The following is a 16,365-nucleotide window of genomic DNA, read 5'->3' as shown; positions in this document are numbered from 1 at the left end:
AGTGGAAAGGAAGAGGATCTTATGAGTTAGAGGCTCAGATGGGATTATTTCAGGCTGGGCTTAGGAAGAACTATTAATGTACATAAAATATAAATAGCTTTCTTTTTCTAATTTTACAAATTAATAAAATGAGTTAAGGAACATGGTAAAGTTTTGTGGACAGAGGAAGGTGATTAAGATTTACCAAGCAACAGACACTTTATATGCATCATTTTCCAGAATCCTCAAAAGAAGCCTACAAGAGAGGTATAATTATTCCCATTTTTCAAATGAGGAAACAGGCCCAGAGAGGCCGCTATCTTGCTCAAAGTCACAGACCAAGCGAGTGGTAAATCTGAACCCCATCTGCTCTGGCTACAAAGCTTTGGCTCTTTCCACTACATCATACTACCTTGTCAGCAGTTAAACAAATCATTTTATTCTTGCAAAATGCTATATTCTGATTTGGGCATCAAAAGCTGGGTGATGCCCCCGTCACTTCCTGGTATTGGGATAAGGTGGCTGGGCAACATGTCATGGTGGAAAGATGCTGAGCCTGGGATTCAATTCACAGCTATCCTCTGTGACCTTGGGAAACATACAGAGACCTTTTTGAGCCTCAGTTTCCTCATCTGTAAAATGGAGATGACACCACCCTGCCAGAATTGTTTGTAAGGCTTGAGTGTGATAATATATTTAAAATGTAAAATGGCATTATTTCCTGATGCAACTTAATCTGTTGGGCAAAGTGTCACTGGAAGATTGCCCTTTTGCGCCTCAATTCAACAGCCATGCAGCAGCCAGAAACAAACTGAATTCCCAAATTGCTCTTTGCCACCCACAGAGTAAATAAATCTTATACTGGAGAATCAGGAGACAGTTTGGGAAAAAAAAAAACTGTTCTTGATGTTAACAATTTGGAAATTTTTAAAGGCAGTCTGATATTATGGGGTACATGCTGTCCTGTAATTGAGTACAATTGTTTTCTATTCTTGTCTGGGTAAAGCTGACCTTTGATTTGATTTAGTTCAAGCAATATTTCAACACAGTAGTCAAGCACTGCATCCTTCTGATTACAGCCCAGCAGGGGCCAGGCCCCTCCCTGCCCTGGTGAGAAACCAACTGCATGAGATCTAGGACGCAGCCTGGCTCTGACAGGTCTGGGCAAACCTTCTCACGTTAGGTGAAAAGCTTTCAAAATATGTAAAACTCTGAGACCCCCAAAGCAGAACCTTTGACAAGTGCATACAAGAACGTCAACTGTGATCACTCAAAGAGTTCAAGGAATTTCCTGTTTGATTGCATAATATTGACACACATGTCATCAGATCTCCCAAGAAGATGACACACAGGCGGCCCCGAAGGATGGAAAACAAACTTTGGGGCTGCACCCTTAACTTCAGCAACTGCCCAAATGAGCTGAGGGATTTCTAACGGGAAAGGAGAAGTGGCTGTGAGTCACGGGATGTTCTTTCTAGACAGGCCTTGGAAAATGTTCCACCCGTGCTTGTTACCCATGAAACGGGGAAGTGGGGACATTCTGGCATTTCCCTTGGAAGCCCTCCTTGCTCCTGTCTGATGCCAGCCACCCGCCCTCCCACCACCATGCCCAGTGTCCTATGACCTCTGGGAAGTTTCTCACGACCCAGGGCTGCTCTCTTTAAGATGCAACAGCTGAGTATGAAAGACTGGAGTTCTAGTCCTATCTTTGCCCCTTGCCAGCTGTGCTTCTTTAGGCAAGTTACTTAACCTTTCTGAACTTCAGTGTCTCCATGTATAGAAAAAGGAATAAAAAGCCCCACCTGATATGACGGTTGTTACAATGCAATGAACTAAAGTACAAGATTGTACTATGTGCTTTACTTTTATTAGTTCATTTATTCCCCACAGTGTCCCTGAGGGAGGTGCTGTTATTATCCCCATATTGACAGATGAAGAAACTGAGGCATGCAGATGTTATAGAATGTCCAAGTTTGCATAGTTGGCAAGCTGCAGCTCCAGTCTAGCTACTGAGTCTGTTCCGTTAACCACTAAATTACATTGCCCAGAGGATGCTTACATATGTTAATTTTACACCCCCTTCCCTCAGCTCCCTGCTGCAGCCATGGCACCAAAGCCTGCCCTGCCCTCTGGGCCTCATGCTCCATCCCTTTCCAAGATCAAAGCAGAATCAAAGGTCCACACCCTGATTTATCAGTCTTACCAGTAAATCCAGCCAGGAAATTACACCTGTTTTCCCTAAATGAAGTCTCAGCATAACCCTCAGGACTTACTCCACGAAAGTCTTGGTCAGAGCCACATCAGAAAAACCAAATGAACCAGATCTGTACCGTGAACATATGGCATATGGCAGCCATACCATTGATTGAGCACAAAAATCTAGCCAAAGACCAAGTCAGGATGTCTGGATGCGTGGTCACTGCCCTGGATCTCTACCTCCTCCAGTCCTTCCTCTTTCCAGCCCTAGACCCCAGTCATGGGCATGTCCCCCAGAAAGCCATCTCCAGCCCAGGGACAAAGTGCCCAAAGTTCTTCTCTGTTCTTTCCTCACAAATTTCTCATAAGCTTCAGAAGGCTCTATCCTTCCTGGGGAGAAGGCAGCTCAGAAACCCCTCTCTGGTGGTACTGAATCAGTGGCCATGGGAGTCCTGCTGGGGGAGCTGAGCTAAGACAGCCCAGGCCATGATGAATAGTCATGTGGGTTGTGCACTACCAACTCCAAGGAGCACAGCACACATGGAAGCGACATTCACACAGGGCCTGGCGCACATGGTATCTCCAGAGATCTGTAACTTGGCAGCCTCAACACAGCATGAAAGCCATCCCCACCTGCCTAGCCTGGCGCAATTCAGCAGGTCCAGAAAATTATGTTCTACAGTCCTACAGGGCACGCACTGGGCTTCTGTAGTTAAAAGGCGTTGGCCCAGCCATGACTGGGACAGGGCCTAACACCTGGAGAACTAAGATCTCGGCTGGGGGCATAAGGCACCAATTCCCATGCACATGGGGGACTGGGGTCTGGCGTCCAGCCACACCACAGTACCTATAGCCCTGTCCACACTGGGCCACACCACAGCAGATAAAGAGGGAGAACTCCCAAAGGACCTCACAAGTCCAGGAATTGTCCCTGGACCAGCACAAGCAAAGGTGAGGCTGAGGAAGCAGCTGTGGGAGATGGAGAGGTGAGCGAGGGCCTAACTAACTGCAGAAATGGGGACAGTGGGGACGTTGGGGAGTTTCTCATAGTTGAAGTGAGGAAGCCAAGAAGCCTCAGACCCAGGATACGCACGTCCTAACACCCAACCCTGACCAAGGGGCCTGGGCCCTGGGTCACCTGGGATGAAGGAAATTCTGAAGCCAAGATACCAGGCTTTGGAAGAGGAGCAGGCCTTGTGGCAAGGTGCATGTCTGAGCATAGATGTTTAGCAGGAAGTGGGGCTCATAAGCATGTTAGGTATCACAAAGAAATGCATCTTAAATAGCTGAAAAGGAAATAAACTGTAAAGACAAGGAAGGCGGCACGTGGCATCTTCTCCAGCCCGGGCCTAAGTACGAGCAGCACCAGCACCAGCGGGGAGGGCTTAGCTCCAGCCAGCCAGCTGGTCACCCCAGCCCAAGAGGCCAGATTCACCAAATAGAGAGCAGGGCCCAGCAGGTGAATGAGGCTGAGGGACCGGGCAAGGGGGGAGGCTGCCAAACGCCTGGCGGGGATCCCCCTATCTCTGCAGCGCCTGGGTTTTGTGAGGCCCAAGGCTGAAAGAATTGGGGGGAGAGGGGGGCTCACTTTACAAAAAAGATGATTAAAATATCCTTCTCTTGCAAATTTTACAAAAACACATGACTGTGTGAACACATTGCTAAGACCCCTCCAGAGTCCTGGAAGGAGGCTGTGAAGGCAAAGCTTCTTTAGCTTCCCCATGAATCCATTTCATGCTTCTGAGTTCATGGCAACCCTTCCTGTAAAGTTCTGGAAAGTAAACCTTGTGGAGAAATTAAGCCAAGACTGTTCACGAACTTCTGTAGTTATTATCAATTTAGAGACCTGGATTTGCACAAGGGAATCAACTCTACAATTACACATGCCTGGGATTTCATACTACTCAAAGCATTTTCATATGCAATGATTTCACTTGACCCTTACAGAGGAAGGAGAAAGGATGGAAATTTTTTCTATCCCCTCTTTCCACAAAGATGTACCGATTGCTTGCCGTGTGCATGCTCCTATGCTGAGAGGCTTGGGGTAGGGCCATGTACAATGTCCAGTCCTGCCCTCCAACAGCTTATAGTCTAGTGGACAGCCCACAACCTCCCACGCAAGTACTAACCTAGTGTCTGAGATGGAGCATTTGCAGGACGCTTCTCCGAAGTCCTGATTTAGAGGCAAGGAAACTTGGGCCCAGAGAGATTGAGCAAATTTGCAGAGGTCAAAGGGTCAGCCAGGAGCAGAGGGGAAAGTAACCAGCTAAGATTCATTGTGTGTCAACTATCTGCTATGGCCACACTATCTGTCATCACAGATGGCATCTGATTTAATGCTCAACGACGCCAGGAGGCAGCTCATCTCTATTTTTCAGGTAAACTGAGGTCCAGAAAGAGTCAAAACTTGCCCAAACTTTACACCTATTGAAGGATAGAACTGTAGATTGTCCCCAAATGGATCTGAATCCAAAGACCAAAATTATTCCTCTTAGACCAGCATTTCCCAATCTTCAATCATTTACACACTACCCTCACAAGTTTGACCATATCCATATAAGATAATGTAGTGTCTAAATCAACTTTAATTTTTCCTTTTAGCATCTTAAAAGCAATAACATCCCTGAAAGAATAATATCCATGAAATTGTTAGTTTGACCTGAGTTCAAATTAAAAGTTGTCACCTCTGTGCTGCCTGAAATCGTCTCAGATGCCACCCAAAACTCACTCAGAGAAACAACATGTAGCCAGTCTGTATCTCACCCAGATGGAATCTAGGCCTGTCACTTTTTCTAGGGTTTCTGAGAATTTGTCCAATTTTTATATTTCTTTTGGGTGGCAGTCATGACAGGGATTTAAGAAGAAGGAATGCTCTTCAAACTGACGCCCTAGCATCAATTTAGCCACCAGTCACCCTGTTTGCCTATTCTCTGAATTAGGAAGAAAATGATAAAATGTCCAAAAAGATTCAGGGAAGAAAAAATCTGGGTAAGGCACCTATACGAGGTTTCCTACTTGGCTCTCTTATTAGAATGGTTTCAAGGCTAATTAGAAGATTTGCCTGACTTAATTCTTAAAACTGGATGACTTCCCAGTTGGAAGATTATTAAAGGAGCACAAGAGAGCACTGTAGAAGGAGAACTGCCTGGAGCAGTTGGGGTTTAGCTGTGTCCCATCCCCAGACTATATCCCTCTGATGGCTGTGCAAACTTGGGACAGTCACTTCCCTGTCTGGATCACATTCTTCTCTAGACTGTAAGTTCCATCCAATCAAGAACTATATCTGTTTTGTACACCCCTGTGTGCCCAGCACCTCTAACTGTGGTTGACACATATTAGATGTTCAATAAATACTGGCTGAATGATTGAATCAGTCAACCCATTTATCTATAAGGGAACTCACTGGCCTCTGAGGTCTCTCCCAACAACAGTCCTAACAGTGGAAATAAGATGTTCTATCCCAGGAAACCAAGGAGCTAGAAGAGAGTATCTGAGTAGAGATCCCCCTATCCGCAAATCATCTTTAGAGAACCCAGTGGATTTAACAGATGCAAATTGAAGGAAAGAACAAGATAAATCCTCCAACTGAATCACAGAAGCAGAAGGAGCCCAGGGGCCCCACCCTGGTGAGAACATACGTTGATGGATTTGTCTGCGCACTAGCAGTGACGTCCAAAGATTAGCGAGAGGGAGTCTCCAGTGGACTTTTCCAAACCTCCAGCCTCGGTCCTGCATTTATCAGGGACTTGGATGAGAACAAGAAGAGCTATTTATCAAATTCCTAGATGGCAGGAAACAAGGCGAAAAAGCAACTACAATGCATGGCAAAATCAGAATCTACAAACAGTATTTGTAAGACGTGATGGCATATGTAATCTAAAAATGTAAAATAGAAAAGAAACAGGTATTTTCTCTTTAGGTACAAAAAGGCAACTGCACAATTAAGAGATCAAGAACAAGTAACTTACCATACTGTGTATTTAAAAGACTCTGGAGTTCGGGTTGACTGCAGTTGGAGTATGAGTCAACCGCATGACGTGGATGCCAAAAAAGCCTAATGCAATCTCAGAAATACAGTGTTCAGAATCAGGGAGACAAAAGTCCCTTTCTACTCTGTGCTAGAATACTAGAATGTTGTAATTTCCGGTAAGCTTCAAGAAGGACTCAGACATGCTGAAACACAACCAGAGAAGAGGCAAAACCTGGGAGAAAAAAATTTCGTAAGAGGAATGGGGGATATTTAGTCTGAAAACATCAAAGACTTGGGGAAGAGAGAAGGGAAAACATGAGAGCTGCCTTCAACTGTTTCAAAGGAAATAGAATTAGACTCACTCTCTAGAAGGGATAGCAGGGTTATGAGTATTTTTCTGGCAATTAGAGATGCCTACCCCCAAAATGCACTTACTTTGTGAGGTGGTAGTTTCCCACCTCGGGAAGCAGGTGTGGAGTAGAGAAGGTTGTGATTAGGGAGCCTTCCACCCCTGGGGGTGCTAGTCCCAGACGGCTGAGCCCATCATGCTGAGAGCATGCTGTGAGTGCAGATAAACACAGATCTCTACGTAGACATTTGTACATAAATGTCCCAGCATGGGTTCTCTCTGCAATCCAGAGAGTGTGCTTCAAAATCAGCAAAAAGTTACTATTTCCTCTAGGCAGAAGCCAAGCTGCTGTGCATTTTCCTCTAAACTGCGGCTTGGCTCTGTGGTGCAGGACACACGAAGAAAGTTAGAAGTGATTTAGAAATAGCTGCAGAGCAGAAAAGGGAATATTCAGCATTGGTATGAAGAAATCAAATTCTAAAGGAGACCTGCTCTCCTCACAGCTATGCAGAGACGGTATTTTGGACACAGGTTTGCCTTCTCTTCTCCATCCCAAATCAAGTCTCCAGTTGCTCAAAGAACAGTTCTATCTTGAAGGCAACCTCCCCTAAGATCTGAAACTCTGCTTGACAGCTGAGTTCAACAGCCGAGCCCACCAAGTGCAGAAGAATCAGGCAAATGCATCACCATCATACGAGAAAGATACTGGGCCCCCATTTACTGAGCATCTACTATGTGCCCAGATACTGTTAGGTTTTGCAAGTTAGGTGACATGTTAGCTGTTATTTTATAGCCAAGGAAATTAACGCTCAGAGAAGGCTGAGATGTCACCACACCAGAATACTCAGAACTAATATTTGCTAGGTACTTCCTAGGTACCAGGCGCTGTTCTTAAGCAATTAAATGTTTCATTTCATTTATTCTTCAATCATCCCCATTTTACAGATGCGGAAATATGTCCCAGAGGAGATTACATGGCTACAAAGTAATAAAGCCTAGCTCTCTTTCCTCTGGGCCACAATGTTGCTTGGGAGTAGAAGAAATAATCCCGGCTCGGCCTCTAATTCACTGGGCAGCAGATTAGTAAGAACTGAGGCTGTGATCTGTGGAGACGACCCGCCTGCATCCTGTGCAGACAGGAGAGACAAACAGGGAGGCCTCTCAGCCACAACCGGCCCATCCCTCCCCTTCCAAAACACCAAACCGCCGAGTGAAAAGTGCTTTCCTGGGGCACTGGCCGCTGTCAGCCTGTGATAGGTGGAGTCATTTATCACTGACATTTTGGAACCACCTGCGCATGGTGATAATAAAAAGCACACTGGCTTTTAGTCAGCTTCTTGGTTGCTTTGAGCTTCTCTATGGACCGGGCACACCATCATTTCCTGCCCCCCTGGAGCTGGCTCCAAGCCTTCTGCCACCTGTGCCCCACTCAGCAAACTGCCTGCCCCTCAGACACTTCCTCGAGGGCACACAGTAAAGTTCCGGAGCACTTAACCGGATCACAGGTGAAAAGTTCACTTTTTAAAAGATCAGAGTTCAAATGCCCATCAGACTAAATCAGGTGACTAAGGGAAGATGAATTGCATTTTCCATAAACGTTTAACTTTCACTTATCCATATCAAGTTGCATCTTTAATTGCACTTCTGTGCACAGAAGGATCTCTTGTCTCTAAATAGGCCCACTGTTACCACCACCAGATGTCCACCTCCAAAAACAATGCACAATGCAAGGTGTTAATAATAGGGTGGTGTACGGGAATCCTGTATTTTATGCATGATTGCTCTGTAAACCCACAACTTCTCTAATAAAAAAAAAAAAAAATTCAGCTGGCAGCAACCAGCACCCCTAGCTCTCTTGGAAGCCAGGCCTGCGCCATCTCCATGGGGATCTTTCTTGTCTCCCCTGAAAAGGCCAGGGCCCCAACTGGGGCAGCCTGCTTCCCACATTCCTTCCAAACACCTCCTCCTCCTGACAGGCCAGCTGTGGAGGAGGAAAATACCACGGGGAAGAGCTAAAGGCAACAAGCTCCAGGCCACGGGGCTGCAGCCTCCCCCTGGTGCAGTTCAGCCTCCCACCAGAAGCCGAGACGTGGAAGGCACTGGCTTACTTGCACTGGAGCTCTCTATCTGCCGCAAGGTGCTCAGAACTTTGTGGATGTCCTTCAAGCTGGTGTCTTTCTGGCTAAATAACAGCAGTCTCCGAGCATCTGAGAACAGGCGAGACACACTGCAGGGGGTGTAAGAAAAGAAAAACCCTAGTTAGGTCAGCAGCCTCTTCCACTTTAAGAAAGTGACTGTCAAGTACTCAAGCCCCAGCCTGGCCAGGTCCTCTCCCCACTCCCCAGCTTCACTGATACCCTAAGCTCCCACTCATCCACCTACCACCCCGAATGGTCTCCCCACACGTCCACACGACCAATTCTACCACCCTTCAAGGCCCTCCACCCCCAGGAAGTCCTCCCTGATTCATTCTCTCTCTCCCTCTCTCTCTCTCTTCCTCCCCCCCCCCCAGTCTCTCTCTCTTTCTCTGTCACTCTCTCTCTCTTCCACTGGCTCATACACACACAAACACACATGCTCTCAAGGCCAGCTTAGTCATAGGGCCAACAAGCCCACGCTACTTTTAGGAACCCATACAAATCTTTTCATTTCTTTTAAAACCAGGAAAAAATGAATATAACAGAAGGAATATATATTAATGAATTCCGCCTGGGTTAGGCTCATCTTTATACCATTGCAGTCATGAAAATATCATCCTTCATATTCTCGTGTGGAGGAAGGGGCCCATGAATGTCATAATGCAGCCCTGCCTGCCCCAGCTGCAGCTTCCTCGGAATTGGCTAGAAACACCCCCTGCAGCCCTCAGTCCATCCTGGCTCACGCCACAGTTCTGTGCATTTCAGCAAACATTTATTAAGCCTATACTATGTCTGTTGGGGAAGCCAGGAGTGAGGAATCCAAATGCGAAGAAAGCAGCAGCCTGTCCCTTAAGGAGCTCACCCCCAAGAAAGCAAAAGACCTGCAGACAGCAGGGACGATGCAGTGTGATGGGGCAGCGAGAGAGGTAAGAGTAGGTGTCTGAGCTCAGAGACAGCAGAAAGGACAGACGTCCCGCAGTCTTGGCTGTCAGCTCCGTGAGGGCTGGGACCCCTTCCTGGGCTCACTCTTTGTCCCCCTGCCCCCTAGCTCCCAGAACCACAGTAAATATCTGTTAAATGAGTGGACAAATTAACACATGGAGCTAATGTGCTGTGTCTCCCCTTCCTACTTTCTGCCCAGTTTTTGGAGGAACTGCCCACAAGCAACGGCTTTTGGCTACATAGCAACATTACTCCTAAAATGCACCAAAGCCAAGGTCCCCCAGTCTTAAATCCTGGCAGCAAGTCTTCTCCCCTCACTCTGCAGATTTTATCACACAAACCTTTACCAAAGCAACTTCACTCAAATCTGACCACTCGAAATTCTCCAGAGGAAGAGAAGCAAAGGAAAAGTATTAACCAACAAGTTTGGGAAAGAAAACATGATCTGGTACTTACATAGACTTGTTAAAGTTTCCAACGACCCCAGGAGCCTCTCCAGGAGTTGGGTAACGGAAGCAGGGGTTGTTGGCATTACAGATAATCCCCTGAACCCAAGGAAGTGTTCCTGCGGAGGGCATGGCTTTGTTTGGAAAGTGGCCTGTTGAGATCGAGAAGAAAAACACAGGGGGAGAAATATTAATTCTTTTACACGATTCTGTGACTTGATCGGCGCCCTCATCTCTGCTGGCTCTGTCCATACAACGCTCGGCCCCAAATCTGTCTGTCTCGTTTCCCACATCCAAAGTGCTGCCTCCTCTGGACCAATCTGGCCCCAGGTTGAAAACTTGGCATTAATGGTGGGCCTCTGTGACCCCGGGCAAGATCTGAGATCAACTTGAACATCATCTGTAGAATGGGGTTCACAATACCAACCTTTGACAGGTGATGAGACGTCCAAACCTTTTGGAGTAATAAAAGGGCCAGACAGAGAGATTCCAAAAGGAGCCGAGAGGTCACTCTGGTGGGCACTCTTATGCACAATATAGACAACTCTTTTTAGGTTCTAAGGAATTGGAATAGTTAGCAGTAAATACCTGAAACTATCAAACTACAAACCAGAACCCATGAATCTTGAAGACGATTGTATAAAAATGTAGCTTAGGAGGGGTGACAATGTGATTGGGAAAGCCATAAGGACCACACTCCCCTTTGTCTCGTTTATGGATGGATGAGTAGACAAATGGGGGAAGGAAACAAACAAACAAACAAACAAGAAAGGCACCCAGTGTTCTTTTTTACTTTAATTGCTCTTTTTCACTTTAATTTTTATTCCTATTATTTGTGTGTGTGTGGTAATGAAAATATCAAAAATTAATTTTGGTAATGAATGCACAACTATATAATGGTACTGTAAACAACTGAATGTACACTTTGTTTTGTATGACTGCACAGTATGTGAATATATCTCAATAAAAATGAATTAAAAAAAAGGGGGGGGTGAAAATGACCTATTCCAATTCCTTTGGATTGAAAAAAAGGAAACTACAGCAAGATAAAGTGGCTGACAAAGAACACTCAGGGGTTAGCGGACCTGGTCAGCCCGGAGTAGACCCTGCATCTCCATGATCCACTTCCTTCGTAACCCAGCTCTCCTCAATCCCCTCCTGTACTGTCCTCCATTGTCAAGTGTTGGTTGGTTTCATCTCGTCTGCCAGCCCAAAAGCTCCTCAAGAGTACCTAATAAACACCTGACTACATTTGTTTTGTTCTTCTTGTTTTCTTGCTCATCATCTCTCTCACTCCTCCCCCTTCGTTGTGGAGGAGGTTCTTACAGACAGGCTGGTCCTGGGCTTTGAAGACACCATTGGGTTTGTGCAGTCATCAGTGGATGCTGCTTATGAAGATCGAGACAAGTGGACCCTGGGCCAGGGGCCCTTAACCTGAGGACCAGGGAGTCCCCTGCACAGAACAGCCTTGGCTCCAGCTTTCATCATGTTCTTACAGGCTTTGGGGTTGGATCAATTGGGGTTCACATCCAGTCCCTACAACTTGCCAAGCAGCAATGTTGCCCATGTCCTTGGGCCGCCTAACACTCAGTTTCCTCCTCTGTAAAATGGTGATAAAAGCACAGTCTACTACACAGATCCATGGTATCACACGGGCTCTCACAGGCAGAGGTGCAGAGTGCCTGGCTCAGAGGAAAGCTCAATGAATGGGCCCTTTGTGACTATCGAGTCACTGGTGGCCTCGCTCCACCATTGCCCAGCCAGGAACACTCCTTCCCATCTCACAGCTCCCACCTTCCTCCAAAGCGGGAGCCCTAATTATTCACCTTTATATTTTCATATGTATGTGCTAACAGAGCCTCCCAAGAAGTTAACCCAGAGCTTTTGCACATCAGCACTGGGGCCCTTCTACTGGCCTTTTCCTTACGTCCAGTCTCCAACCAGAGAGGCAACATCTAAAGCAAGGATGTGACAAGATCTGACCCACTGCCTCCACCCTCCATGGGGACTCTGGCCTGTTGAATATTTACTCAATCTCCTTATCTCCCTGTTAACAGTTCAAGGAAAACCAAACAAGGCCCCTTGCCTAAGTCAGCTGCTCCTCATTCAGGGTAGATTTATGCAACCCAATCAAATACACGAAGGACCAAGAGATTCTCCCCTTTAAACTCCAAGAGATACTGGCACCCAGGACAGGGTGGTATTGGTCAAAGGCAGTGCAGGACAGTGAGGTCCATCAGGCTAAACCCTGCATGTATGGCCCATCTTATTTACAAACAAAAACAGGATGAAGACCTGGCACTGTGTGCACAGGATGACACTAAAATAGCATAAAGGACTCCCAGGGCCCAAGGCCCAGGCAAGTCTGCAGGACCTGGTAGCTCTGCGTTGAATTGGGAAAGCTTTATGGGAAAGAATTATATACCAAATCCTTTATTCCCAGAGACAAGACACCTCTGTAAGCTTCATCTTATCTCTAAACTCAACTCAAGAAAGTAGTGAGAACAGGAAGTCATGTGGCCAAAAGTGCACAGACAGATAGAAAACGTCTTATCCGGCCTCTAGGGGTACAAGAATCTCACCACATTTCTGAGAACGTGTGGTCTGGAGTCCGAGGGATCTGGGTAAAAAACTCAAAAACTCGTCCAAGGTCACAACACTAGCAGGTAGCAAAGCCAGGATTCAGACAGACCCCCATCTGTCTGATAGCCAAGTCTGTGCTATTTCCAGAAAGAGAGAATAGCCTAACAGGTAAAAGACAGCTAAGTTTGGCCTAATGCCTGTGCTTTGGGGGGTCTTGGGGTAATGCTCAAACAAAATCAAAGACGCCTTTGCTCATCAATCAACAAATGAGAAAGCAGAACCACCTCACAGCCCATAAATTCAGTGCAGATTTCAACTTAATGCTCATTTCCTTGCAGGTGAGATTAGACAACCACTTCTGGAGGAATGTTTTTGAGGTTTTGAGTAAAAAAAATATATATATATATATTTAATGGGCTTTAGCAAATTAACAGATAAATACCTGCTAGAACTGCAAGAACACAATTAAAAGGAGGGCCCCATCACTTTCCAAAAAGTATCCTGCAAGCGCATGGGGCTGGCGGGGAGGGTTGGGGTGTGGAGCTAGTTAATGGTAGGGAGCAGCCCTGGGGCAACTGAACAGAGCTCTCAGCTAAACCCCTTCTATAAGTGTTGATCCTTGAGACTGGGACAACCCAGCCGTGAGCCCAGTCAGGAGACAGACCGCATCTGTAGGATGCTAACGCTCATGACCACCACAAGAAGGTATTATTACTCCCTTTTTAGAGAGGAGGAAACTGAGATACCGAGAAGCTAAGTCACTTGCCCAAGGTGACACAGCTAGTTAAGTACTGAAGTTAGCTGGCTTCAAACCCAGGTACTCTGACATCTAGAGTGAATGTTCCTAGCACTGTATTATATTTTCTAACCCCATGGTGAAGGACATCGTCAAGGCACATGACTGGGAGCTCAGATCGGATAATCTGAGCTTGACTTCACCTCTTTCACTAGCTGTCTGATCCTAGGCAAGTCCCTGCACATCTCTGAGCCTGTATTTACTTATCATGAAATTAAAGTGAATGAGGATAATAATAAAGCCTTCTACACAAGGTTGTCATGAGAAGCAAATGAAAGAATATTAGTCAACTATGAAGTTTTATACAAATGCTTAAAATTATATTTTCCATGATTTACAGATTTATGATCACATATATTACAACTGTGTAATAAAGGCATATGCATATGAAAAAGGTTGTTTGGGATCACATATCAGAGGTGTTAAGGCTTTAAGAGGGCTCCTTAATCACCACTTTCTGAGCTACCCGTGAAGTTATTTTCCTTTCATGAAGTCAAATGCAAGTAATGGATGTTGGCTATTATAATAATTATTATGATCGCCATTCACTAGGATGGAAAACAGGCTCCTTTGATGCCTTCTCGAAAATTTGGGGGCCTAGATTTTCTGTTCCAAAGCTTCCAAGGGATTTCTTAAACTTAGCTTCCTTGGAAAGGGCAAGCGTCACATGTCCCATGGCCTGCATCTCGCTGGCTGGTGGTGAGTCTCAGGCAGGACTCGTGGGTACTCACATTCATGCTGCTCGTAGGGTGGGTAGCTCAGCCGAACCGAGATCAGGATCAGGAAGATAAACAGAGGCCAGGCCACTTCCAGCAGCAGCTGACACTAGGTGGGAAATAAGACAGTGCTGGTGAATTTTAAAAGTAACACGGATGCCTAACACTACTGGGTGTGGGGAGGTCCACAGAAAAGCTGATTTAAACAGTTGATCAGCTTCTCCAGCCTCTCCCACACTACTCACTTACTCACCTCTTCAGCTCCAATAACATCGAATTGTCTGCAGTTCTCAGCCTACCGTATAAGATTCCATGTTTCCGGGCTTCCCAGAAGCAGAGGAAGATGCTGCCCACCCTGCTCTCTCTGGCTCCCACTCTTCGAGACTCTTCAAGACTCAACCAGGCGTTCTTTCCTTTCCTCACATCTCAGGCTGAACTAGAAGCCCTTCTCCTACCCCCTGAGTCCTCCTCCCATTGCATCCTCCTCAAGCCCCTGGAATCCAGTCTTTCCATCACTGGCTTCCACAGGGCAGGCACAGGGTCCCCGTCATCATTTCTGCATTCCCAGCCTCAACACTGCAGCACATATGTAAAGACATTTGTTGAGAGGAAGGGACCAGGGCCTACTGCTATGCTAAACACACATCAGCTCTGCTCCTCTAAAGACACACAAAGTGGCTCCCTGGGGGCTCAGAAGCCGGCTCCAAAGAATAATGGAAAGTCACACCCAGTTCCATGTTGACCTGTGTGCACCCAGAAGTGGAAGGAGCTGGGAGAAGTGCAAAGTCCTTCTCCATCCATTGAGGCCTGAGCGCCATCTTCTCCAGTGGGTTAGAAGGTCATTAAACTTAGAGGTAAGCATGATCCATTGGCTATAGCAATGAAGTTTCTCTAAAGGGGAACCCTGCTGGGGCGTAAATACACAGAGACAAGATGGAAATCACTAGACATAATTGAAGGGGACCAGTGGTGTTCAGACAACTAGTTACACTGCCTGAAGTCTCCCATCTCCTCCATTCCTTTCATGTCTTGATTCCAAAGTTCTAATTAGGATGACCACCAAAAAGCCCAGAAGAGTCACGGGGCTTTGTGGCTAATTGTGACTGTGGCTTCAGAGTCACAAAGCCAAGAGAACAGTGATATGAAATCCCCTCTTATTTCCAAACAACAGCACTATTTCCTTGATGCTTGAGTCCATATATTTTTATTGTAAAAAAAAATGAAGATTAAAAAAAAACAGAAAAGTAGAAAAAGGTGAATATAATCACCCTTAATCCTACCTCTCAGAGATAATCCCTAGTAAACCAAGCTGACAATAGTTCTCTGTTAATTATCTCTGAATCTTTTTTCTATGTGTCTATGAATAATATTTTTTCTCTACAAAACTGGAATTATACAGCTTATATAATTCTGTATTCTGCTTTTTCATTATATATCCTACTGGAAGCATTTTCCATGGCATTAAATATTCTCTAAAAATATGGCTTTTAATGACCACTCGCTATTCCACTCTATGAATAGATCATAATTAATTTAACCATTCTGCTGGTGCTGGTGCTTCAGATTGTTTTTGGTTTTTTTGTTTATCATTTGTTGTTTGTTTTATGTTATTTTAACCGGCCAGTTCTTAGTTCCCAAAGACCTTTACATGATTCCACATTAAGCTCTTTTTAAAATTTTCTTTTCGGAAGGAAATACAGCTCAATGATAACAATGGCTGTACTGGGGTGATAAGAACATGGATGATTTTTTAAATAATTTCCTGTGTTTCCTAAATTTTCAATAATGAGCATATATTACTTCTCTAGTGGACCAAAAAAAAAAAAAAAAAAAAAAAAAAAAAAACCACTGTTACCATGTAACTATGAAGAATAGTCTGTGGTAGATAGCAAAATAAGAAATAAAAAAGGACAAGTGGTTCCCTCTCTGGAAGGAAGCATGTTGGCCAAAGGATCCGCAAAATCAAAGATGGAGTGGGTCTTATTAAATATTTCTGTAAGTAACCCAAAGAGCAGCACACACCAAAATCTCCAAAAAATATTTCTGTAAGTAACCCAAAGAGCAGCACACACCAAAATCTCCAACCTTGCTAATGACAAGACGCTTGCCTTCTCTGCCCGCTGAGTTGGCTGCCCCTCCCCGAGGTTCCCAGGTACTCGGTGCCTTCATGAGCACTTGGCATGCAGGGACCCTATTTATATATGAGCTTTTCGCCTAGGGTCACTTTCTTTTCATGAAGCCTGCCACATG

At 45.5% G+C, this 16,365-nt stretch overlaps 1 protein-coding gene across 3 annotated transcripts in view; it reads right to left on the bottom strand.

Annotated features, from left to right (window-relative positions):
* ABCA1 (ATP binding cassette subfamily A member 1) overlaps nucleotides 1-16,365 on the bottom strand; it is a 129,997-nt gene that overhangs the window by 84,815 nt on the left and 28,817 nt on the right. For all 3 annotated transcript variants that reach the window (XM_037797716.1, XM_037797717.1, XM_037797718.1), the window contains 3 exons: nucleotides 14,131-14,224; nucleotides 10,031-10,172; nucleotides 8,603-8,721 (listed from right to left, as the gene is read on the bottom strand). In XM_037797716.1, the coding sequence (XP_037653644.1) occupies nucleotides 8,603-8,721; nucleotides 10,031-10,172; nucleotides 14,131-14,224 (355 nt within the window). The remainder of the gene's footprint in view (nucleotides 1-8,602; nucleotides 8,722-10,030; nucleotides 10,173-14,130; nucleotides 14,225-16,365) is intronic.

The sequence above is a fragment of the Choloepus didactylus genome, chromosome 10, assembly GCF_015220235.1.
Source record: "Choloepus didactylus isolate mChoDid1 chromosome 10, mChoDid1.pri, whole genome shotgun sequence".
In the NCBI taxonomy this organism is placed as follows: Eukaryota; Metazoa; Chordata; class Mammalia; order Pilosa; family Megalonychidae; genus Choloepus; species Choloepus didactylus.
The sequence above is the reverse complement of the archived record's forward strand: the minus strand, read 5'-3'. Positions and strand labels throughout refer to the sequence as shown.